General features: G+C 40.7%; 1 protein-coding gene across 1 annotated transcript in view; it reads right to left on the bottom strand.

Annotated features, from left to right (window-relative positions):
* Positions 1-26535, bottom strand: part of ntsr1 (neurotensin receptor 1 (high affinity)) — a 109788-nt gene that overhangs the window by 32583 nt on the left and 50670 nt on the right. The window contains exon 2 of the mRNA XM_049580348.1: positions 3409-3610. Coding sequence (XP_049436305.1) covers positions 3409-3610 — 202 coding nt within the window. The remainder of the gene's footprint in view (positions 1-3408; positions 3611-26535) is intronic.

Here is a 26535-nt window from a genome sequence, read left to right as displayed (position 1 = left end):
GACCCTACCATCTGAATGTCGCAGCAGAAATCGAGACTCATCAGACCAGGCAATGTTTTTACAATCTTCTATTGTCCAGTTTTGGTGAGCCCGTGTGAATTGTAGCCTCAGTTTCCTGTTGTTAGCTGACAGGAGTGGCACCTGGTGTGGTCTTCTGCTGCTGTAGCCCATCTGCTTCAAGATTCAATGTGTTGCTGGTTCAGAGATGGTCTTCTGCATAGCTTGGTTGTAATGAGTGGTTCTTTGAGTTCCTGTTGCCTTTCTATCATCTTGAACCAGTCTGGCCATTCTCCTCTGACCTCTGGCATCAACAAAGCATTTTCACCCAGAGAACTCCCACTCACTGGATATCTTCTCTTTTTTGGACCATCCTCTGTAAACCCTAGAGATGGTTGTGTGTGTGAAAGACCCAGTAGATCAGCAGTTTCTGAAATACTACCAGCCCATCCCAGCCCGTCGGGCACCAACAACCATGCCAATTTCAAAGCAACTTAAATCACCTTTCATTCTGTACTTGGTTTGAACTTCAGCAGGTCGTCTTGACCATGTCTTCATGCCTAAATGCATTGAGTTGCTGCCACGTGAATAGCTATTTGCGTTAAAGACCAGTTGCACAGGTGTAACTAATAAAGTTGCCTGTGAGTGTACAGTATACTGGGCACTAATAAGATCCACTGTTGATTTTGTTAGTATAGCAATGGAAAAGCATTTCAGACAGTTCTACAAAGTCTGAACAGCATTCAAACCAGAGTATTAAGACTATATTAGAGACTATGAGAACAACTCCATTAAATGCTCTGTTAGTAGTAGCTGGTGAGTTAGCATTACATCTTAGACATGAGAAATTATCAGTAGCATATTGGGTTGGATTTAAGTGATATGAAAGAGAACACCCCACCTCTGAGGTTTTAACTGAATGTTGGGAGTGTACCAGGGTTAATGATAGAGGTTTTGGACGAAATATAGAGAAGACTGTGGAAAAGATGGGATTGAAAGAGTTAAATTACAGTCTGTATTTTGCTTTTAGTAGTGTTCCCCCATGGATTCTCGCAGAGCTGCATGTTTAATTTACAGCTTTATGTTTAAAGACAATTCTATGGACTTTTGATGAAATATACAGATGATTGAAAGAATAATGACGATGTGCTCGAGGGAATTGCTATACATTTCTATCAGAATTTAATGTTAATATCCTGACAGATAAATTGTCAATATTCTCAGCAGATATCATTGCAATCATAATGGACCTTCAGTGGGTAGAGCAAGTACAGCCATAAAAAAACAGTCATTTGCTCAGACATAGCAGCAGCTCTCAAAGGTTTGTCATCAAGGCAAATGGCCAGAGGAGATCTCATAATAGAATGAACATTTTATTTCTAAGATTACAGTGGGTGGGTATAGAAGAGCATTTTCATTGGGTCCCTGCGCCTATGGGTGTTAAAGGTAATAAATGGGCAGATAAATTGGCAAAGAATTCCCTTTAAAATATATGACTACAGAGTAATAAAAGTAGCTTGTAGGAGGAGAGAAGTGAAATCATTAATAAGGGCAGCAGTAACTAGAATTAACCGCCTTGAGGTTGTGTGCCTCTGTGAACCTGTCAAATTGCAGTTTACATCCATATCTGTCCAGACTCTAGTGGCCATGCCACTAGACAGCGCTTCAAAAATGAATCATGCTGCAACTAAGCTACAATTTCTGAGATGTTGATGCTCCACACACATCTTCAACCTATCACCACAGAAGATCTATACAATCACAAAAGAGCTTTATGGTGGGCACCCAAGATTAAACAATTCAGAATCAGTCCAAATGCCTCTCTGTTCCTGAGCAATGATGTTAAGTAATGGCCAGTGTGTGGTCAAGTGTTTTTAAAGAACATCATGATGTCACAGTGGAGTTGACCTTTAGCCTTCTGGATTTAAAATATCTTTACTTCATCATTTTATCCTATTTGAGTGAAATTTTGTCATCATTAGCATATGAATTCTTGAGTTATGGCCAAAACATGTTTACTGTGGTCACAGTAACCTTTGACCTCCAAAATGTAATCAGTTCATTCTTGTGTCCGAGTAGACTTTTGTGCCAAATTTGAAGAAAGGCATTCCTGAGGTGTTGTGTTCACAAGAATGAGAAGGACATGAGGTTACAATGACCTTGACCTTTGACCACCAAAATCTAATCAGTTCATCGTTGAGTCCAAGTGAATGTTTGTGCCAAATTTGAAGAAATTACCTCAAGGTATTCTTGAGATATCCAGTTTATGAGAATGGGACAGACCAGGTGACAGTGACCTTGACCTTTGACCGCAAAAATGTTAACATTTCATCCTTGAGTCTAAGTGGACATTTGTGCCAAATCTGAAAGAAATTTCTGGTGTTCATGAGAATGAGACCGACAGATGGACAAACAACCCGAAATCATAATGCCTCCAGCCACAGCTATCACTGGCACGAATGGGATACAGATAGTAAAGGGAGACATTATTATTTACAAAAGTCAGTTCAAGTTAAAAACCTTAAAGGCAGTATCATAACTGCAGAGGTGAGGTAATCACACCACAATTAAGACTCAGGCATGCAGGTTTTCAATCCATGTTATTTATTATGGGGAAAGATTAATCACATCTCTTTCAGTAGTACACTCTGGAAGATGCAGAATACATTATCATGGGTTGTTACAGTTCAAACGGAATTGTACCACTATGATTTGAGGCAATTTACAGAGGGAGGTTGCCAAAAAGTTTTGTATGGCTGCTTGGTTTATGCACTTTTGATTTGCCACTACATCACTGACTAGATAACACTGATGGATACTGTGGTTTTGAAGCCTCTACTCAGTTGGTGTGATTGAAATGCAGATCCCTCACAGTTTAACGGAGCAACTAAGTTAATGTAGAAAAGTCTTGATATCTTTGAAGCGTGTGTGAATGAAGTGAAAGGAGCAGCAGCTGGAGTACATCTGGGAACCTGTTTTTCTCCAGTCAGCTGAGACAGAAGCAAAGTCACAGCACTGAAAAGTGACTGAAGCTCATTGTACTTTATGTAGATTATGTGAATAGCAGCCTCAATTAGTCTGCTGAAATAGTCTGCCGTACATTACATTATTACTCTGCACTCTGCCGATATGACAGTATCCTATCCAGAACATCTGACAGATACATGACCCTGTTTGGGATTGTCTCTGACAAAAGGGCAGTGTGCAGCCACTACTTACACAACAGGAAGACATCAGACAAACTATCAACTAATGAATAATGGACACACAAAAAAATAAGGCACAAAGGCAGAATACCATAGACAGTCTGACAAACTGGTCTCTAACTCCTCAAATACCATCTTGTGTGTGTGTGTGTGTGTGTGTGTGTGTGTGTGTGTGTGTGTGTAAAGCAGGAAGATGTTCACTTACGGAGAACAAGAACTCCATGTCGAAGGGACTGAGCACGGTTGGGCTCCACAGTGACATTCAGCATGGTGGGATTTCCCCCAATGATGCAGACACGGTTTTCTTGCTCTGCTTCGCGGAACATTCGCAGCAACTGATTGGCTATGACCCCGTTCAGTGCAGATATGGCCACCATGGGTATCACAAAGGACAGAAATGCATTAATCTGTTCAGGAAGGAAGGCGGAGAAGGAAAAGGAGAAGGTCGTAAACACTGGTTAGAATTTCATTTCACTCTGGTGAAGGTCAGGTAAAACGTATAACATCAAAACACACATCAGCACACATCAAAACGATAAACTGTAATACCCCAGAAGAAGAAAAGTTGTAATTTAAACCAGATTGCTTGCATTTGTACTCCAGAAGAAAACATTGTACCACTACATTTACACTGTAAATTATTTGACTGTACATTTACAGTAAATTACTGGCTACTAGTTGCATTACTTTAACAGTAAATTACTGTGTCACTTTTGCAATAAATTGCTGGGAAATAACAGCTGTACACTGTGATCTCACAGTACTTATGCCTGCATATTACTGTGATTCAGCAGTATGCTCCTGTAAAATTATTATATTTAACTGTAACCTCAGTTAAAGCCAGTTACTTTACAAAGCACTAGTTGGTGGTGGGGTGAAGTGCTTTAAAGTTTAGTTGATTCAAAACACACATCAACCCAATGGGCCCTAGGCGTTTTTGGGGTATTTTTTACTGCCTTTACTTTTAAGCTCATATCACAGTCATTATAAAGGCTACATACACATGCTATATCTTGTTTTTTTCAGGACAATCTGGGCTAACCAGATCTGCCATCATTCCGTGTCCTTCTATGTGCCTGTATTTTATATTAATTTTTATATCAAAAAAAAAAAAAAAAAAAAAACCCGTGTGACTAAATTCTTACATTTTTACATGTATCTGTTAAGTTGGAAAGTGACATATTCTGCCATATATGAAGAGGGGAGGGCACGTGTCCTCCTCAACGTATATGGTGACTACGGCCCTGTCAGCATGCATAATTAGGCTACAGTTGTCTGGGTGCGCAAAGCTGAAGTGCGCTGGTCTTGTCATACAAAGTTTGATGGAGTGTCAGCTGGACAATATGGAGATATTTGCATCTTGAAAGCCGGACTACAAATGTGGATAGACAGAGAGAAACACACGCAAGCCTAAGACGTGGTAAGATATGATATTCCTCACTATGTGAAGTGACTGATAACAAGATCTGTATAATGGATTGTAAAGAAATTCGTCAGGTTTTTATTTTGTAGACAATTAATCTGGATTTATAGCATGATGGGATGACAGCACAATGAATGAGTGTGTGGTATCAGTGGAAAGCTTTGCTCCTGCACTTTCATGTGATATGTGTGGCATTTCTGTGTGAGCCTGCATTCGTGAGTAATTCTTCCCAGAGTAATGTGTGTGCAAAGCTGTATGATAGCTCTGTTATACATAATTTTAGTATAACTTTATCATTGTTTTTCGCTGTGAAAACACTGGACGATTAGCTAGCTACAATTCCGCTGTTTCACATGATATGTGTGGCTTCTCGCTATGACGCACGGTCGCGGAGAAAATCAATAGAGAAGAACAGGTGTGAATTTGGACGCACTATGCGTCTTTCGGGCCCATAGGGTTAAACATGGCTTAATAGAGACAATTACAAACACAAGTACACAAAATTGGCTTCACTATAACTCGCAGGATTCATAGACAAAGCACTTGTCTTTTGCTGGACATTTTCCCCACAAATACAACATGCTAATGTTATTAGTATGAGCCTATGGCATTTTACACAGCATAAATTAGCCTAGCAGCTAGCGGAGATTTCATCTACTCATATGAAGCCAGGGACAACAGCACCTTTTAACAAAAGTAATGTTAAAAAAATTCAGCTCCTTTACAGCTCACATGGTTCAATGACAAAACAACTGGCTTATCCTAAACAGGTTTTTGAAACAAATACAACATGCTAACATTATTAGCACTAGCCTATGGCATTTTACATTGTATAAACTAGCCTAGCAACTAGTGGAGATTTCCTCTACCCATATGAAGCCAGGATAAATCACACACAATACTTAAAAGGCTATTTTGTGGGGGTTTGATGATCTGCACAATTTATTGTGTCTTTATCTGTGAAATAAAAGTAAATTAAAGCTTTGTTTCCACTGAGGGAAATGGTTTTCAGCTTTCAAAAAATGAGGTCTGCGTCACAGTCACTAATTCTGTTAAAGAAAAAAAGTTTGGACATGGGCTACTTCTTCTACAGCTGCCTATATCCTACCAACATTCTCAATTAGAGAAAGAATGAAAATGAAGCAAGGCAATTTGTCGAGGCTCCAGGCCCCAAAAACATTAAATCCTTCCAGTATTTGTGCCACTAAATATGGGTGTTTTAAGCCAAAACATGATCTTCTAACTAGAAACCTAACCTCACATAAACCAAAGCATTGCTGATAACGATAACATATCTGTGGTTTACTGAAATGTACAATGCAAACATTTTTTTCTAGCAATTGGATTTTCTAATGTTATCTGCAGGGACTGTGTATTTTCAGATAAAGGGGACAGTGAGAGATGTTGGTTGGCCACTAGTGTTAAATGAGTATTCTTTAGGACCATAAGCTATAAGGTGCACCGTTTATGTTTTTATCTAAAGATTAAGCCATAATAATTAATGCATAATTTTAATACATAAGCCTATTGTTTCTTTCATTTTAATCCTGCCTCCACCCTCCTCTTATGGGAAGACAACTTTATTTATGCCCTATCATATCTAATTATTATCTTTTCTAAAAATACATGGGAACTGGTATATAAAATATTAGCCACCTGCCTTTATCCCGTGTAGTTTTCCAGTCTACTAACAGTGCTCTTTTCTTTTAATCTGTTAAACTATGATGTAATTTGCTTGTCAATTTCTTTTCAATTTTTATTCATGTTTTGTGTAATTTCCTCTGTTTCCAGAAGTCTGTGACTTGAAACATGCTCCCCACGATGACATCAGTCTGGGGACTACTCATTAATCCAATGGCCAAAAAATTTCAAAGCCTCGTTAGTTTGAAAAATGTCCCACTGGCCCAAAAGCCCATCTCTCTGACAACCCATTATCCCAAAAACAAACGCCTTTGCTCTGATGTTCTCTTTGTCCACAAATAAGCAATCCCTGCAGTTAACATTAGAAAATCCAATTGTCAGAAAAAATATTTGCATTGTACATTTCAGTAAACCACACATATGTTACAGTTATAAACAATACTTTGATCAATGTGAGGTTAGGTTTCTGGTTAGGAGAAGATTGTGTTCTGGCTTAAAACACCTATGTTTAGTGGCACAAATACTGCAGGAAAAGCATGGACGGGTCGGTGAAAAACACTCCGGTCCGGTTGCTCAGATGCCACTGGGAAACTGGTACTAACTGCAGGGAGTGTGTATTTTATGGAGCGACAGGATCCAATTGGACAATTTTGGACCATTGTGACTTAAGAATTTTGAGGTGTTCGTACAATGGTGTCGCACCACCAGTCTTCTGTTTCTTTGCACACAGAATGCCTAACAAATTCATCCATATCTGGCTCAGTTGTTACCTTCTAGATGCCTTCTCATGAGCCAGCCAAGTTTCTGTGTTGATCATGTAACATGTAACTTGATGGGGGTTAGGACACAGGACAAAGTGGAGTAAGAGCTCTTGCAGGCTGCAGATGATAATCAGTAGTGCAGTTACATAGAGAAGACTGAGCACAGGAAAGGCTTCTTTAACCTCTTGGAGGTGTCTGCAAATGGTGGAAAGGTCTGTTACAGCAAAGGTGAACTCCTTTTGCTAACTTGACCTTTGCAACAAAAAAAATCATTAGAAAGGCTATCACTGCAGGCAGTACCTGCTGGCCTCTGCAGGGGGGCTCAACAGGGCAACATCTAGTAAAGAGGCAGATTGAGGGAGAAGGCAATTCAGTGCCTTCGTGAGATCAAGATTGCCTCTGGGGACCCTGGTCTCCATCTACACGGTGGCTCTATCCAGAATATTGAGAAGAGTCTCAGAGGTATTGGTGTGGCCCACAGTAAATAGAACAGGTTACAGCCTGTGAGTTCTGAGCTCATCATCAAATCAAATCAAACTTTATTTGTATAGCACTTTTCATACATTAAAAATGCAGCACAAAGTGCTTCACAGAATAAAAACATACAACAAAAATATTACATGCATATTGAAAACCCGTCCATTCCACCCCCACATATAAATGCACACACACACACACACACACACACACGGAAACACACTTACACACACACACACACACACACACACACACACACACACACACACAGTTAATATAGTCAATATAGTAACATGGCTTTCAGTAGGCTTTTTGTTTTAGATGCTAGAGTAGGGTTGTTCATCATAAAATTAGTCAGTTAGTCATTCATTCAGTTTTACAGGTAAAGATTAAAAGTAACATAACAAAGATCAGTCACAATTAATCAGGCCTGACTCACTTAATCCACTGCCACTTATGTGACACATTATGACAATGGAGTGCAGTGGCTCTTGCACATGGCTCTGCTTGCATTGCAGGGACCACCGGTGATTGTAGGAATGAATATAGAGAACATCTACTCCTCTCTTTTTGAAACAAGGCCAGGACCCCCCACTTCATAGTAGTATTGACTGATGATTTGGTCTGTGCTGTAGCTTGAGTCAGAAAGATGTTTTGGAATTTGGGTGGTGATAAATTCTGCATTCAGCTGACTCAGACCAAGCAGTCCAATCAGGTTTTCCTCAGGAATACCATCACACACAAACCCAATCATGACTGACACTGCATTCCGCATTGCATTCCACTCCAGTTCCATCACCTTTAATACTAAAACCTACATGGTCTGCATTATTGTATTTCTTTTTGATCTCATGTAATACTTAATTAAATAGCGTGTGATTTTTTTTTAGAATTATTTTGCATTTTTAGGAATACTTTTCATTCAGTTTGGGGTCCTTCGCTAGTGTGTATTCATTAAGTTGTAGGAAGAGGCTAGCAGGGAAATCCTGGTCATCAGCAACATGCTCTTTTCAGGCTGCCACAAAGAGGAAACTCATTCATCACAAAGAACTTTCCTAGGCCTGCTCCTCATATGCTTTTGACATAATATCTATTTTTTCTAACTGGGTGGACCCCACAAGGTTTGCAGGGTTTCCCCAGCTTCCTCCCTTTGTTGCATTTGAGACCAGGTTACAGCAGTGGTGTTGCTGAGGAAAAACAAGGGTGGTGTTCTGAGACGATGCAACACTGTTCAAGCCATGGCAATTAACAGTCAACGCAGCACCTCAATTACTGCCTGGGGGCGAGGTGCTTGGTGTAATGAGATCATGGGCTGTAGTGCTTAGGCAACTGGGCTTTAAGGCATCTGCTTTGGAAGTACTAGGTGAAGAAGCAGGTGCATCAGACAGCAGAACTTAACGTTATTGACTGCTGAAATCCTTGCATGAAAACAGAGAGAGAGAGAAAGAGTGGGAAAGAGAGCAAAGTCTGGCAAGAAAAACACTAAAATCAGGGGAAAGACTCTGGAGAGGATAGAAACCATAGACTAGTTATTCAGTGGCACACGACGCCAAAAAAGTTTGACTTTCCAGTTGAAAAATTACATGGATCTTCTGCATCACTGTGCCCATAGAACACACGAACTAGAGACTCCACCATCCAGGCACGCTACTTCCAGATTATCCCTCCCTGAACTGGATCAGATCAAATTATTTAACGGTGCGGTGTGTGTTTTTGAACTGAATCAAATTCTGAAATAAGTCATTTTGTGGGGGTTGTGACACTTAAAAAAACAATCTACTGATGAACAGATGTCTCTTTCCTGAAGTAAGGCTATCGGAAAAAGTCTTTTTGGGCCCAATGGCATCACACCCACAGACCCAGGAGTTATAGTAACCATGGCTTTATTAAGATATGTCCAAAGTCTGGTCCAGGGGCCAACTGTGGCCCGCAGGCTTATTTTAAATGGCCCACTGTTTGTCTTTCTATACTATATGTGGCCCACTACAGAATATCTTGGTTAACCAATTAAGTTCACTTTGATTTTTCTCAGTTCATTTCATTTTTATGACAGGACTATCACGCAGTTTGTGGACACGCACCAAGTGCGAACTATACAGTTTAATTAATGTGTTGTCATAAACAAATAAACAAGCAAACTAACGCTTTCCTAGTAGCAAAAATAGCCTGCTATGTAGCAGACATGGCCACAGCAAAGAAACATAGGCAAGGCAAGGCAAGGCAAGTTTATTTGTAGAGCACAATTCGTACACAAAGTAATTCAAAGTGCTTTACAGAACAAGAAAATGCATTAAAATCACAATACAAAATAAAAACATAAATAATCATTATAAAATGAACTTTAAAAGAGAAGAGTGCAGATAAGATAAGATCCTTTCAGTCATATGCACAGTGAAATAGAGCTGTTTTGAGCCTAGATTTGAACATTGTCAGAGTAGAGGCCTGTCTCACATCTTCAGAAAGACTGTTCCAGATTTTAGCTGCATAAAACTGGAATCCTGATTCCCCATGTTTAGTCCTGACTCTGGGCACCAGCAGGAGGCCGGTCCCTGAGGTCCTCAGAGTCCGAGATGGTTCATATGGCGCTAACATGTCAGAGGTGTACTTTGGTGCTAGGCCGTGGAGAGACTTGTACACAAGCAGAGCTGCTTTAAAGTCTATTCTCTGAGCCACAGGAAGCCAGTGTAGAGACCTGAGCACAGGACTAATGTGCTCGTACTTCCTGGTTTTGGTCAGGACCCGAGCAGCAGCATTCTGGATGTACTGCAATTGTCTTACGGCCCGTTTGGAGAGGCCAGTGAGCAGGCCGTTACAGTAGTCTAACCTACTAGAGACAAATGCATGGATAAGTCTCTCCAAGTCAGGCTTAGACACTATACCTTTGATTTTGGCAATGTTTTTTAGATGGTAAAAAGCTGCTGATGTTATTGATTTGATGTGGCTGTTAAAGTTCAAGTCTGAGTCCATTATTACCCCGAGATTTCTAACCTGATTTGTAGGTTTTAGAGAGAGAGACTGGAGGTGACTGCTGACACTTTCTCTTTGTTTCAGTGGACCAAATACGATGACTTCAGTCTTGTCTGAATTTAGCTGGAGAAAGTTGTTTTGCATCCACACACTGACCTGTTGGATGCAGTGACAGAGTGAATGCACTGGTCCATATTCACCTGCTGTCAGTGAGACATAGATCTGAGTGTCGTCTGCATAATTGTGGTAGGACACATTATTAACATAAAGTTGGAAGTGAGGGCCTCTGCTTTTATATTTAATTTTTTTTAATAAGCCATATGACGCGAGAGGCAGCTACCCCCCAGATATTTCTACATTATCTAATCTGGCCCATTCAACAAAAAAAAAGTTTGGATTCAGCATTTGAGGCAGGCGTCTGTTCATTCATATGGAAGTTGCACAGTGGTGAACAAAGCGAGAAAAGCTCTGTTTCCACAGTATGACATTAACTCGACATTAACTCAACCTTCCGCATTGCGGTGCCCATAGAGTAAGCTGCCTCAACTTCTGCTTTAGTGCTCTGCTAGTCTGAGTGGGTGGAAGTTTGCTGCAGAGATCAGCCTCTCATTGGGCGGAACAAGCCACCCGCTGAAGTCCCGCCCTACCACCTCCGGTTGTGCAGCAGTTTTCAACCGTTTTCAACACGTCCTTTACTACCTTTTGCGGTGTTTGATCTTGCGGGGATGTAGCCATTTTTCTGCCATGGTTCGCATCCTGTAGGTGATATTTTTGTGGGCGTGTTACACTAAAACCTGTTTCCCCTGGCAATATTTTTGCAAGCGCACCGTTGCTGTGGCACTGCCCAGAACGATTGTGATTGGTTGAAAGAAGTACAAGCAGCCGGGGCGTTTTTTTTTCTCCAGTCTCAAAGTGAGAGTCGGCACAGCCAGACCCTTCTTTTCTTGAGAAAGGTCTGGTGAGCGAGACCAGTGTTCTGCTAACTTGAATAGAGATAAAATGATATAATTATGCAGCTCTTCTAGACTGGATCAAATCCTGATAGTTAAACAAGTCATTTCATGGGGTTTGTGAAAAAAATTATCTGCTGATTTACAGGTGTCTCTTTCAACATGCAAGTCTATGGGAGAAGGTATTTTTGGGTCTAATGGCACCATTTCTTTGCCCGCTTTGAGAGAAGGCTGGACAACGAAGCTTCACCCCCGCTGGACTCTGCTGAAGGTTCCCTTATCCTCCAGACACAAGAGTTTAAGAGGGTCCTGAGAACTGTGCCAAGAAGGCGCCTGGACCAGATAGGATCCCAGGAAGAGCACTCCGGGACTGTGCACATGAGCTCACAGAGGTTTTCACCGACATCTTTAACCTCTCACTGGCACACACTACTATACCTGCCTGCCTGAAAACAGCCACCATCATCCCAGTGCCCAAGCAGTCCAACATCACCTCCTTGAGTGATTATAGACCAGTAAACGCAGTAAACACTGCTCTCTACGTTTCACTAAACCACCTGGAGCAGAAGGGCACGTATGTAAGGATGCTCTTTGTTGATTACAGTTCTGCTTTTAACACCATTGTCCCCAGCAGGCTGGTGCCAAATATGCGAGGCCTGGGTCTCAGCAACCAACTGTGCCTATGGATCCCTGAAGGACTTCCTCAGAGACTGCTCATAATCAGTGAAACTGGGCACTCACATCTCTTCAACCCTGATCGTCAGCACTGGCGCACCACAAGGCTGCATATTGAGTCCCCTCCTTGACTCCCTCTACATGTATGACTGCACACCAGCTCACTCCAGAAACTCAATAATCAAGTTCACAGATGACACAACAGTGGTGGGAATCATCTCAAACGGCAATGAGACTGCCTACAGAGATGAGGTGCAAAGACTGACTGTGTGATGTGCAGACAACAACCTGTCTCTCAACATCAAGAAGACAAAGGAGCTAATTATAGACCTCAGACGACATCAGGAAGAGCTCCTGCCACTGACAATAGGGGGAGAGGAGGGGGAGAGGAGGTGGAGAGGGTGCCCAACTTTAAATTCCTGGGCTTCCACATCAGGACGTCAGGACCTCTATCACTGCACGGTAGAAAGCATACTGACATACTGCATCACAGTCTACAGAAACTGCTTGGCAGCTGACAGAGCGGCACTGCGGGGGATCGTTAAAACTGCACAGAAGATCATTGGTCTCCCACTGCCCCCCCCCCCCCCCCTTGAGGACACCTACAGGTCTACAGCACCCACCCCTTTCATGAACTGTTCGCAGTATTGCCATCTGGAAGACGCTACAGAGCCTTAAAGACTCATACCTCCAGATTCAGAAACAGCTTCTACCCAACAGTCATCTACGAACTGAACTCTCACCCCCTTCCGCAGCCACTTCATAAGTAACATTATTTTAATAACAAGCACACTGCACTTTGCTCTATTTTATGTACTTACATTTTATACTATATAGGTTACTTATCTACTTTTTATGGGCTACTAATCCTACTGTTTTTTTAATGTGTGTGTGTGCCTGCGTGTGTGCATGAAAGAATACAGTTCTCCCTAAGAAGAGACAGATGGTGTAATTCCACTTTTGGTCACTTTGTAAAATTGGCTTAACGTAGAATGCAGCTAATGCTAGCTAACACAAGCACATTTGTGCAGTCAGCTAACCACTCAATGCAACTTGCAAGTAATGTTAGCCTGTAAGTATAGAAATGTGCTGCTGTTGTGCATAGTGACACTAATGTTTGCCAACACTCATGAACACACAGCTAGATTACCACTCAGCTATAGTAGGCTAATCCCAATGACCACTACTATACACAACTTGCAAGTAGGCCTATAGTCTTGATAAATCTACCACCAGCATTCAAAAATCAAATCTACCAGACTAGATGAGACTCCCATTCAACATTCTATGTTAATACCCAGTGATGTAGTGGGTAGTTGATGAGGTGGGTGTACTACCAGGTAGATAAGCGGGTTTCTGAGGAGGAAATCGGTATACTCTCCTTTAGGTGAGTATCCTGTAACTGGCCATTAAAAGAGGTGGGAATACCCAGTATACCTGCGTATAATCTCCATTACATCACTGCTACCCAACGAGGACTGGCAGGCAGGCTGTGTTTGATTATCAAATGACAGCATCAACTAATCTAAACACTGACACTGCTTTTATGATATGTCTCCATTTTTTTTTTTTTTATCAGATATTCAATCGGATATCAGTAAAACATAAACTTGGAAGCGGCATTTTTATGATTGGTTGAATCAACGAAGCCAAAATGCAATAGTTTTTATTTTTGGAAGCTGGGGTGAAGGGAGGATATTTGGTGTGAGTGGGGTAACATGGTGATGGTGATAGCCTTTCGTGAGGCTTTGTTGCTGCTCATTCGGCTGAGATGCCCCCTTGCCCTGACACTGCACTCAGGCACTGATGCTACATGTGGATGGTCCTCTGTCATCCGTTAAAAAGGTTGAGGAGGATACAGGTGGCTCTTGATGCTTTTGCTGCCATTTCTGGGGGTCACTCCCACTACTTTCCTGTACATTGTGCTGAAAATATTGAATGTGTTGAAAATACACTGAATGCGCATTCCACCATTCATGAGGCCCATGACAGCATGTAGTTTTTGAGAGAGCATTTTTTCTCTCCCTGTGATTTGGCCAGGATGTGGCAACATCAAATGTCACTGGAGGGGAAATGCTTCATCAGCAACAAACACGTGTGCTATAGGCCACAGATGTTCAGTGCCAGGGAGAGATATAACTTGATATATCAAGACTGCTTTGACAAAGAGCTCTTCCAAATGCGGAAACAGCCAATGTACCACCTGTGCATAAACCCCAACTTTCACCACCCGAAAGTAATACTGAGCATCTACAACAGCATGGAGCACAATTGATAAAGTATATGGAGCCACTGAAGTCAGGGGGACTGGATCACTATATCCTTGCCATCCACTGACCCAACACAGATGGGAAATCCCACATCTACTGGAAACCAGCTGCAATTTCTTTTCAGCATACGCTGTTGGGTGGTGGCATGTATTCTCTTGGGTAAAAAATCACCATGATAGGACCCACAATATGATATTATCACAATATTCAGGTAGGATAAAATATTATTGCGATATGCTGAGCATTGTGATTAAATAAATTGAGATGTATTACCATTTTTTTCCAACTGCACATTATTTTCCCCAAAGGAAAACTTTGCCATCATCAGTTTTACCACATAAAGTTTGTCATTTTTGTCATTCAGTCTGTTCATCTGACTTTTATCATTTTTATTGCAACAAAATGTGATGCAAAGCAGACAGACTGACCAACACTGTCATGAAACCTGTCAGAAATGCTGCATAAACCTGACAAACTGCAGTGTTGGCAGATTTAACGCCCTCTGTGAGGCCAGATTAAGGCGTGAGTGGAACACTTCACATGCAGGTATCCCACTAGCTAAATGGCAACACCCATGTCAAAAGCATTTTCTGTTACAACGACAAGGTTTTTGTCAGCAATCTCCCATTCTTGTGCTGCATTTTGCCGGAGGTCTGCAGTGTTTGCTCTGGTGTGACTTTCGTGTACTGCTCTAGTTTGGAAAACATGAGACAGCAATCACCAATTCTCTGTGAGATAATTTGTCATAGTCACATATGAATCCACTGACCTTGAAGACCAGGCGTCACAAATTAATGCTACTCTTCCCCCTGTACTCAAAGACTCCTTAACTTTATGCTTCACTTCTCTGTAGAGCTTGGGTACGGCTGTGTGGGTGAATAAATGTCAGTATGGAGTCACATACCTGGGTTCCAGTGTTTTAAGTATGTAACAAAGCCTTTGTTTTCAACAACGCTGTATGGACGCAGATCTTTGCACATGAAGTAGGTGATGGGTTGTGTTATTTTCTTAGCTCTCTCAGAGTTGGGTGGTAGTTTTGTCAAGCTAAGTGTTTCCAGTGTTGGTTGATTTTTAGTGTTTAGCAGGTTTAGCATTAGCTTGGCTGTCAGTGGCTAACTCTGTCTCTGGATGGTGGCGTGTGAGGTGAGCCCTCATATTTGTCATATTCCAAGAGTATTTTATTCTCATATGACACCACTTGCATATCACACGTGTCATATCCAAGTCCTTCTTTCCATTCGTGTTACAAAAATCCCAAATAAGTCTTAGTCTTAAATAAGTAAATGCTGCTGACTGAGACCTCTGCTGACCCCACCAGGGGAAAAAAAAAATACCAGCACTATCTAGTGGACTGAATAAGCATTTGATTTTATTATTCTGATCCACATGGTAACAAAAGGCTATTGTCTTACGGGAATATCCAGTTGCAAGATACCTGTAACAAAAAAATATATGTATTGAGTATGTAGATTCAAAATCTTACTTAAGTATGCAAGTACAATCAAGAACACGTGCATGTGAAAATACTCACTATGCAACCAAATAAATATTTAATACATATTTGTTATTGTTTTTTCAAACAAGTTATTAATAAACTAATCTTCTGCAATGAGGCATGTTTTGTGGCATGACTATTCTCAAATTGCTGTCAGATATTAATTAATGTGTTCCTGCCATGACACTGCACCTTTATGAGGCAAACAGTATCCTCTTGTGAGGGTTTGCTGATGCTCATTTGGCTGAGATACCCCATTGGCCTGACACTGCACTCTTATGCTATATATAGATAGATGAGCCTCTGTCAGATCTGCCCTCAAAAGGTTGAGGAGGATACAGGTGGCTTTTGATGCTTTCTCTGCCATTTGTGGGGTCACTCCCACTACTTTCCTGTACAGCCGCCACTGTGCTGAAAATATACTTAATGTGCATTCCTACAGCCTTTCTTCTCCGTGGGGGGCCTACATCACTGTATGCTTGCCATCCACCGCAGCAACTCAATTGGAAAATTCCACATCCACTGGAAATTAGGTGTAATTTCTCTCCAGCAAACGCTGTTGGTGGGGGGTTGCCTATTCCACTATGGATTCACCCCCCTCCTTAAATATATACTATCTTGATGGGTATAATCACCAAAGACTATTCACATTTTTCATATGTGCACAAGTAACTACACATTCTTTTCACTAAAAAAACGAGCCTCTCCTGATTGAAATGTATTGAGTGTGTACATACTGTATATAAAAGATAATAACATTTAGAATTTAGGGGAATCACAGATTTGGCGAGGAGAATGATGGCTAGGCTATCATCCCTAACAGAGAATATGCATAACACTCTAACAGCAGCAGGAGGGAAGAACCTGCAGCGTCTCTTCTTCACACACCGTGGGTGAAGAAGCCTGTCACTGAGGGACCTGCTCAGTGATGTCAGACTTAACAACTGACACTGCTCCCAGTATTCCACACATACCATAACTTAAATTCTACAATCATCACCTATGTGTAATATCAGTATATACTAAAGTGTGCAATATAGCATTTACAGTAATGTGAATCCAGCCATTCAGCCTTTTTATTATTATATTCCGCTTTTATACTGTTTACAATCATCAATCATCACTCAGGTGCAATATCAGTATATATTAAACTGTGCAATATCTATACGTCCTGTGTAATAATGTGAATTCAGGTATTCAGCCTTTCTTTATTGTATATTATGTTTTGCTTTTTTCTACTCGTCACTTACCATATTGCTATGTGTTTTTTACTGATGCTTCTTGTTTTGCACTGTCCCTTTGCTGCTGTAACAATGCAGATTTTCGCTGCTGTGGGACTAATAAAGTATTATCTTATCTCATCTCATCTTACCACCAGGACTTAATAAACACATTGTTACAAGTAAAAATCCTGCATTCAGAATTTTACACAAATATGGATGTTGCTGCAAAGAAGCAACAAATTCTAAAACATGGATGCTTCATACACATTCTCAAACCAGCAGCACAGAAGAGCTACACAATCAGCACAGTTTCAAGATGGACACCCAGGATTAGTGTCATCAGTTGCTTTGAATAATAGCCATAAAAGTGTTTTGGAGAGCATTATGATGTCACAGTGAAGTTGACCTTTGTCCTTTTGGACATAAAATGTCATCACTTCATCATTTTGTCCTATTAGACATTTATGTGAAATTTTGAATTCTTGAGTTATATCCAAAAACATGTTTTGTGAGGTCACAGTGACTTTTGACCACCAAAATCCAATCTGTGCATCTGTGAGTTCAAGCGGATGTTTGTGCCAAATTTGAGGAAATTCCCTCAAGGTGTTCTTGAGATATTGTGTTCACAAGAATGAGATGGACTCAGGGTCCCAATGATCTTGTCCTTTGACCACCAAAATCTAAGCAGCTCATCCCTGAGTTCAAGCGGATGTTTGTGCCAAATTTGAGGGAATTCCCTCAAGGTGTTCTTGAGATATCGTGTTCACAATGAGTTTAATATGGTTGGAACAATGGGCTGTCGGACCAATGGGCAGTTCCCTTCTTCCATTGGTAAACCTTGTTGGTGCAACCAAAGAGCATAGACCAGAGCAAAAGACTGTTGTGTTGTCTACAACTTTGAAAGAATTTTACATGATGTCTGTAAAAAAAAATCAACTTTACCTTTTCACTGCTAATTAGGTCTCTTCAGACAAATGCATAGCCATTGCGCCAGCAGGCTGGTGACTTGGCAGAAGCTGTTTTGTTCTACTCTCAGAAAAAAGTCAAACTGGTTATTTTCCACTCTGAATTCAGCTATGAACCTCCCGTTGTCCAGATGAAACTCCATGGTCATTTGATGAAATTAACTGTACTTTTTCACTTCACCCAGATACTGTAAGTTTTTTGTTTTGTTTTCCAAAAAAAGACTGAGCAGTAGAGCAACTGTGAGGGATATGCAGTGCTCAAAATACATTTATCTTTGGTTTAACTTTGTTTACAGGTACGTTACCGTAGTTTAGTCAGAAGTTTACTGGTCAATTCCTGAAACTTCATCATCATCATTATTACAATGTACAGGTTTTAGTTGCTTACTAACATCAGGCACATAGGGAGCACAACTTCCCAAGCACCTTGGGTAAAAGGATGAAAGCAGCATGGCTGGCATTTTCCATGCATTGTTAGATGCAACATGTGGATGGCCCCCAACTGTTTCAGATGTAGTGACAAGTTTGCTTGGCTTCATTTTATGAGGCCACACCAACAGAGACAGGAAGGACAGTTGGAGAGTGCAGACCTCCACCAAGGCCAACAGTTTAGTCCTCTGTAAAGTGCAACCAATATACATGTCTGGATATATTTCCCACACTATTAGAATAATGTCAAATGGGTGTTTGTCCTTTTGATTGAATGTATTTAGCAACATATGAATAAAGCAAAAGTTTGCTTGCTTTGTTTTTCCCAGCAAAGGGCTAATGAAACACATGGCCTTCTCTGACATTTTTTCTTAGTAATTAGTTATTCAAAAGTTCCATCAAGAACTCAGTGCAATTCCATTTCATGTTCAAAGGTGGCTGTGGTCTGAGCAAAGGCACTGGAAGTAAGGGGACAGCAAGTAGGGAAGGGGCCATTGCCCACCTCACTTTACACCCCTGGCCCTGGTAGAAATTTGCATTAAATTGCGGATTGCTGTATCATGGCTGGAGTAATCCCACTGCAAGATGGGCCCTAGTATTGTGTGCTTTCTAACAAGAGAGTTTGTGAACAGGAAGTGGGTGCTATCTTGTTTCCTGAATTGTGAAAACAGAGGCTAAAAGACTTCAAATCGTAAAAGTAGGCAGTACTGATCAAAGTTGAGGATTCTATTAGTGTTGCCTGTTACTTACCTCAAATGTTTTCAGAAACAAATTTTAGCTCAGTGTTTTATTGTAATTTGAGATTGTTTGTTACTAGTGGGCAGTCATACTGTTTCTTCTGTCAAAACGGACAAGCATGCATTATGTCACCCACCAGTGGGAGCGTTTTTTGGTCCAGTGCTGTTCAGTGCATTCTGGTAGTTGTCTACATTTAAAGCAAAGGCGTATGCCAAAGCCTTTTTTCTCTGGTCATGTAGCACCTATTTAAATGGATGGATGGATGTACTGAATATTTCTTAAGTATTTGTGTCTTTCTACTGCAAAGAGCAGTGGTTCCCAACTGGTCCAACCATGGGGTCCAGATTTCTCCTTAGTCATTACTTCAAGGTCCATGCAGTTTCAGATATATTTAGCATCTTACTTGCATTTGGCCATGTTGTCAAGCTTGTCTGCTGCCTCTGTCAGGAAGCTGTCCATTAGTCACTCACTCTACAGCAGGAAATGGCTCTTCAAAATACAAGATCTGTGCTGGAAATTCACTGTAATCTAAAATAATGTGTGTTTTTTACAAACTTGATGCGTTGGTGAGTTACTTGCGGTCCATTCAGAATAGACCCGTGACCCACTTTTGGACCACTGGTATAGACAGCCCAGTTTTATGAAAATACAATCTTTACAGTGATGAAATACTTCGTTTAATGCAGTGGCATGCTGGGCATTGGATGAAATCTGTGACTTGAGTTAGGGCTGCACGCTTAATCGTCATAAAATCGTGATCTCGATTCATATGCATATGCGATCTAATTTTTCAGTGACGCCGATTCTGCAGGCCCCGCCCATGCTGGGAGTCGGGACATCATCTGCATGAAAACAAGCACTCCCAATGACGCAGCGTTATACCACGTGATGCAGAGCGACAGTCGGCCGGCAGTTTGGAAAGCAGCGAGACGGGGGAAACACACTGTTAACTGTAGCCTCAGTTTGTGCCTCATACAGATTTGCTGGTAAAGTTAACTTAGCGTTAGCAAGCGTGTTAAAAGACGGCAGAGAGGCGACGTTGTGCAAATAAACCAAAGATTTTCTGTAGCAGTAAACACATGGGCCGATAACAAATGTGTCAACTAACTATGCTAAAGCTTTACAAGCTATTCAGGGCTGCCGATGATAACATTAGCTGTGTTCGACAACACTCCCTATCAAGGATATAGTGCACTATATAGTGTGTTCGCCATTTTGTAGTGTTGTTCGAATTCTCTGCGGTTAATTTCACTCACTATATAGTGGACTATAAAATACCCACAATGCACAGCAAATGTGAGTGAACAAACGATGTACCCTACATTTTACTCCCGTATACTACAATGCAATGCGGTCGTCTTTTGTCAGAGGAGAAGAAGAAGAACAACCGCAAAGATGGCACAAAAAGAAAAGAAACAAATAGGATGCTAGCCGGTAACGTTAGCTCACGAGCTAACAATAGCCACTTAGCTCGCACGAGCCAGGTAGCTTGTAGATCCTGCACTATCGTGGGCTATTACAGCTCACAATGCAGACACACAACCGTAGCTGACAAAACCAAACGTCCACACCACTGACATTTCAACAGTTTATTGACAAAAAGTACAACCACCATACAGTTCGATCATCTGCAAAACGCCCGGTTTGTTTACATGATGCTCGGCGCGTCCACTTGCGTCACAGGAGTATGCGGCGCAGCTACTCACGCAATGACGCTCAGAAAATTTCAGTTAGTGTCTGAAATCTCGTTCAGTCGTTCCCCATGTAGTGCACTATATAGTAAACACGAAATAGGGAATAATGAGTGAGTGAGTGAGTGAGAGGACGGTTTCGGACACAGCTATTAACATGACAAACAGCAAGGCTATGGCTAACAAGTTAATGTACTGACACTCCTCAGACAGACAGACAGACAGACAGACACACACACACACACACACACATACCGAACAGCCTCTCAGTCCTTAGCTGCTAACATTAGCTCATGTACAACACAGGTACCACACAGAAAAGGGTCATAACGTGCTTCTAGTGACTGTCAAATCGCCAGCCAAAGTTATTTAAAATGCGGACACAGAGGGCAGCTGTTGGTGCCTGCTCTCATGGGACAAAGATCCTCATAGAAGAAAGATGGTTCATTCTGCTCTGCCGCCAGGAACAAAGTGGGAGGCAAAGATCCTCTCTGAGGAAGAGGATTCACTTTACCAAAATGTTTTTTTTTTTCTTTTAATAAATTAAACACACATTAAAGAACATACAAGATCCTGTAGAGAATTAATACATATAATACAATACAATAAACATTGTCTAATTAAATTTTTTAAAGGCAAATTAAATATTGGGGATTTATGTAAAAATATACATAGAGACATATAAATAATTCTATAATTAAAGATATGTAGGCTATGTTAGGTGAATACACCTGTCAGATGCATGGTGTTGAAACGTTTAATTTTGATCTTCCTTAGTCCATTTAGACTTTATTTTATCATAACAATAACAACGAATATTATGAATGGTTCACATTTTAATTTCATTTTAATAACATTTATCACACAGTATTTTGTGGAAAAGTCAAATGTTACAGTTTTAATAAACTCAGTACTGTTTTTCAACACATATATTGTTTTGTCTTCATTCAATGTAATTAGCACATATTGTTATTGCGCCATTGGTTTTGGTGCCACACATTTTGGCTGTGATGCCCCAATAAATTTGTATTTATCAAAGGCCAGAGTGGCCTTGCCCTAAAAATGACTTAATTCCAGGCCTGGAATACCTACCTCAGAAAAATGTTGTTCAACATTGATATTATTGTTAAAATTAAATTAAAGAGAAGACAAGAGACTAAAGTTTATTGTTTTTAAGGTCAGTGTCAGGCTGTCAGCTGTTGCATTTAAGATAAAAACAGGAGTGTTCCCTCTCTGGTGACCAGAGTTTATGTGCCTTGTGTCTTTTGTATCAGGCACAATCATAGGTTTTGTTATTTAATGATATATTTTTTTAATTATTTATTTATATTTTTTGTTTCTTTTCCTTTTGTATCAGGAAATAAGCACAATAAATTTTAATGTTGAAAAAATTGTGAGAGAATTGTGATCTCAATTATAAGCCAAAAAATTGTGATTCTCATTTTTTTCAGAATCGTGCAGCCCTAACTTGAGTCTGACTTGAGTCCAAGTCATGTGACCTCTGTTACCATCCACTGGATTTTACAATGTATGGCATTTAGTCCGCCTGGGCTAAATGGGTGGCGGACTCCGGGATTTTTTCGGACCTAATTGTATTGCGGAGTTTTTGCACACTGGCTAGTCATCCTGTTTCATTTGTCTTCTGATTAAATCGGAACTGTTGAAACAAGTTGTAGGAAGCCTCTGCAAGTAATTGGTTGCTGGCAGACACTCTGTGCTGCAATAAAATGGTTAATCAGCAGTGCCGTGCACTGTAGAGCCGATGCACTGCTGGTTCTGCCGGCCTGACTAGAATATAATGTCTATAGCCTTACTGTTGTGTACAGCCTTTATAGACTGAGCTGAGTAGTGATGCGCAGGTCAATCCGTAACCCGCGGGACCCGCAAATGGACCTGCGGGTCGGGCAGCAGTGATCGTCTGTTAAATCGGTCTGTAAATGATATTTTGACATTATTATTATTATTATAATCTATTAATCTATAATCTATCACTGTCATGGCATCCGAAGGTACTGATGCGTTGAGCAGGTGACAGTCCGTGGCCGTTTTCAAAACACACTTGTGTCACGCACTCCAAAAGAAACTTGTTGAAACTTTAAACAATAATTTATTGTACAAAACGGGGGAAACAAACGTTGACAAAAACGGTTCCATAATTCATATTAAATTCAAAAGATAACAAAAAAACAGCTACAAGTTAGAGGGAATAGTGATAAAGTGGTAAAACTTGGCATTGATCCACAGCCTCAGACAGATGCGATCAAGCGTGCTGTGCACACAAGCTCAGTTGGTAAGCTATACTATATTTTCACATTTTTAACAATGCAATTTAAAAGTTTTGATTTTTATTGATAACCTACATTTACCAACAACAAAAAGACTACATTTAGCACCAAAAAAATATGAAAAAAAAAAAAAAAAAAGGTAACGTAATGGGTTCTTTGTTGGCCCACACTACACCCTTCCACTGAATTTAATGAAAATCGGGCCATAATCCTGCTGACAAACAAAGAAAACAACAAACTGAAAACATAACCTAGAAAGAGAGGGCACTAGAGGTCAGGGTGAACTGGGTGACGGTAGGATGATTCATACATACAAGAGGAAATAAGTGCAGCAAGACAAATTGGGTTGGCCACTATTTGTGCTTTTCAAAACCTTTTTGCAACCACTGTAATGAAGTCCCTTAGATTAAATTAATTTAGCAGACACATGAATATAGCAAAAGTTTTCTTCCTTTGTGTTCCCTGGCAAAGGTTCTGATGAAAACAAATTGAGTGTTTCTCGATGGAACTTTTGAATTGCCAAAAAAAAAAAAAAAAAATCAGGGAAGTCAAACACTCAATGAAATTACATTTTATGAGTGCCAACTTTGATCAAATTCAGAATGGAAAGTTTTGCGGAAATCATTTTCTTCACACTGTGCTGCCTCACTGCTGTTCGAACACAAAAGAGGGAGAATAAAGTCAGCAGCGAAGATTAATGAGAGAAAAGAATGGAGCGAAAGCCCACAATAAAAAAACAGAAGAGAGGTGCTGCGAGACATTGATTATGACAGCTGACTTCTTACTAGAGCTACTGTGTAACTGTGAGGAGCTGGTATGAGAGGTCGTTTACGAGAGAAAACATGTATGGTTATGTGAGGTGTTAATTTGTGTAGATATTTGGTTAATCAATGTAACTTAGAGCGTTTACATCAGTTCTTCCCTATAACATCCCCTCTACACCTTCTACTACTATTACCACACACACACACACACACACACACACACACACACACACACACACACACACACACACGTAGTGCTGTTGTTCTTCCGAGGGATAATCATGGATGAAAAATGTTAATGGCCTTAATGAAAAAGCTGGCTGACTTCTGAGGGTCCCCTGCCATCTAGACATTGTTAACTGATTAAAGCTGAAAAGGAGAGCAGAAAAAAAAAGCAGCCAGGCAAACCCTGGCTTCAGAGTGAGACGAAACCTGGGTGGATAGAAAAACTATGAGAAGCAGCCAAAAAACTGGCAGAGCTAATTTTGATAATTGGGACTGAAGTGCAGGGAAATTGAGATATTAGGCATGAATGACTTGTGGGGGAAAGGGTGACACACAGTGAAAATTATTACTCTGGCAAAGTTTTGACATTTTGATGCATGCTGTAGGAAAATCTAGGTGGAAGGTTACATGAACTTTAAATTAATATGTTGTATGTGTGCAAAGACTACAAAACTTTGATGTCCCCTGCACTAACTGCTGCCAGAGATTCAGCTCTGTACAATATATAACTCTTATCAAGTGGTGAGGAACCCATTTTTCTAACTCACCTCTTTGTCGCCAGAGATTTACGACTAACTGTTGTAAAGCCAGTCTAGTGGCTTCCCACCCTGATAAGGATACCCATATGTTTAAATTAAATGAAATGTTTTTTGTCTCTTGGAACTTCAATTTCAATGGTAAAAAAATACAAACTCTGCTACGTTCATGGACACAGCAGAGTTGCAAAAGCATTACATCACTTGCAGAGGATAGGTGAGAATGTGTGCCAGGGGGTGTGCATATCTATGTCTATTTTTTTTTTTTTTTTGTGACCAAATTTCATTTGTTTTTCCTGTCTAGATTGTCCCGGTTCATGGTCATAAAACAAAAAAGCCTTAATGGGGTCATAGAGGGAACACAGTGCCAAAATCCCTGTCTTGACGCTCAGACACACCAAACCGACTTAAGAGAACTAGCGGCAACAAAGGCCCCCCGCTGCATTGCCTCACCTTGCTGTGTCTTGGCCAAAAAGTTACACATTAACATACCACAAAGACCTCAACCAGTGGCCAGCCAGCACGTACGTTCTGCACTTGTATGAGGAAATAACTTTCCACACTCGCAGACCTCAGGATCTTGTAATCGTCAAAAGGAAACCAAAAGATTGTCTTGATGCTAGTTATCCAGTTAGCACATTAACAACACAATCCAGTGTTGATAGAACAGATCATATTTACCACGCACCAGTGAACAACACACACCATCAAAATGTTTCTGCTAAAGAGCTCAGTGGCAAAAGAAAAAAAAATCCTTCCTTAGGTAAAAGTTTGTTGTGGTCTCACTCCCTCTTGACTTTAGCTCTGTGTTTACTTTCCTCACTTCCTTTACTCTTGAACTGAACTGCCAATCACAGTGATTTCATTCACAGATGGGCTCTGCTGTTGCCGATTCAACATGCTGAAATGGCCAGAAAAAGCAGACTAGTGCTGAGGAGGGCCAACACACTGCAATGAGTAGGGCCATGGACACTCACCAACAGTCCAACATTGACCAGTGACCATGGTTTTGCTGTGTCAGGGAAGTCAACAAGACTAACAAGAAAACAAGTTCCTGCAAATATTCCTGGTTGGCATTAAGCTGTCGGATTTTTAATGGGAATGAACAGGCGCCTGCCCCGCCTCTAATGCTGGATCCAGTTTTCTTTATACATCTATGGATCCATGTTGGAGATGAGCTTTGTCAGGTAAGGTGGTTAACACAGCTGGTGCAATCTGTCTAATCATAACCTCTCTTTAAAGGTCCAGTGTGTAGCAGCATCCAGCAGTGAGGTTGCAGAACTGAAACTTCTCCTGTGTGCCAACCAAGTAGATCTCCAGTGGCCAACTTGAAAACGTGAAAACACAAAAGTTCCTATCTAGAGTCAGTGTTTTCTTTGTCCAATCTGGGCTACTGTAGGACAACATGGCGGACTCAGTAAAAGAGGATACACTCCGTATGCAGGCTCATTCTAGGTTACGGGAATAATATTATTTTTAGGTAATGAAAATATAGTTATAAATTTAAAAAGCCATTTCTGCCTATAGATTCTACACACTGGACCTTAAATGCAATAGCATGCTGGACCTCAGATGATTGTCACATACCAGAGACAGTTACATCAGTAAGTTTTGGAACAACTGGACTTCATGCCCCGTAGAAGCCAGGTACCCAGAGGTGCACAGTGTGGTTGTGTATTTGTTTATTTTATTGTGACTGCTCGCACACACTCTAACACGTTGTCTGTGAACACACTGTTATACTGGTGTTTTATGGGAATTAACAGTAGAGTTTCTAAAATCATGATTATACCTGTAATAAAACAGCTATATTCTCT

The sequence above is a fragment of the Epinephelus fuscoguttatus genome, linkage group LG7 (assembly GCF_011397635.1).
Source record: "Epinephelus fuscoguttatus linkage group LG7, E.fuscoguttatus.final_Chr_v1".
In the NCBI taxonomy this organism is placed as follows: domain Eukaryota; kingdom Metazoa; phylum Chordata; class Actinopteri; order Perciformes; family Serranidae; genus Epinephelus; species Epinephelus fuscoguttatus.
Note: the sequence above shows the minus strand (reverse complement) of the source record. Positions and strands in the feature narration are given on the sequence as shown.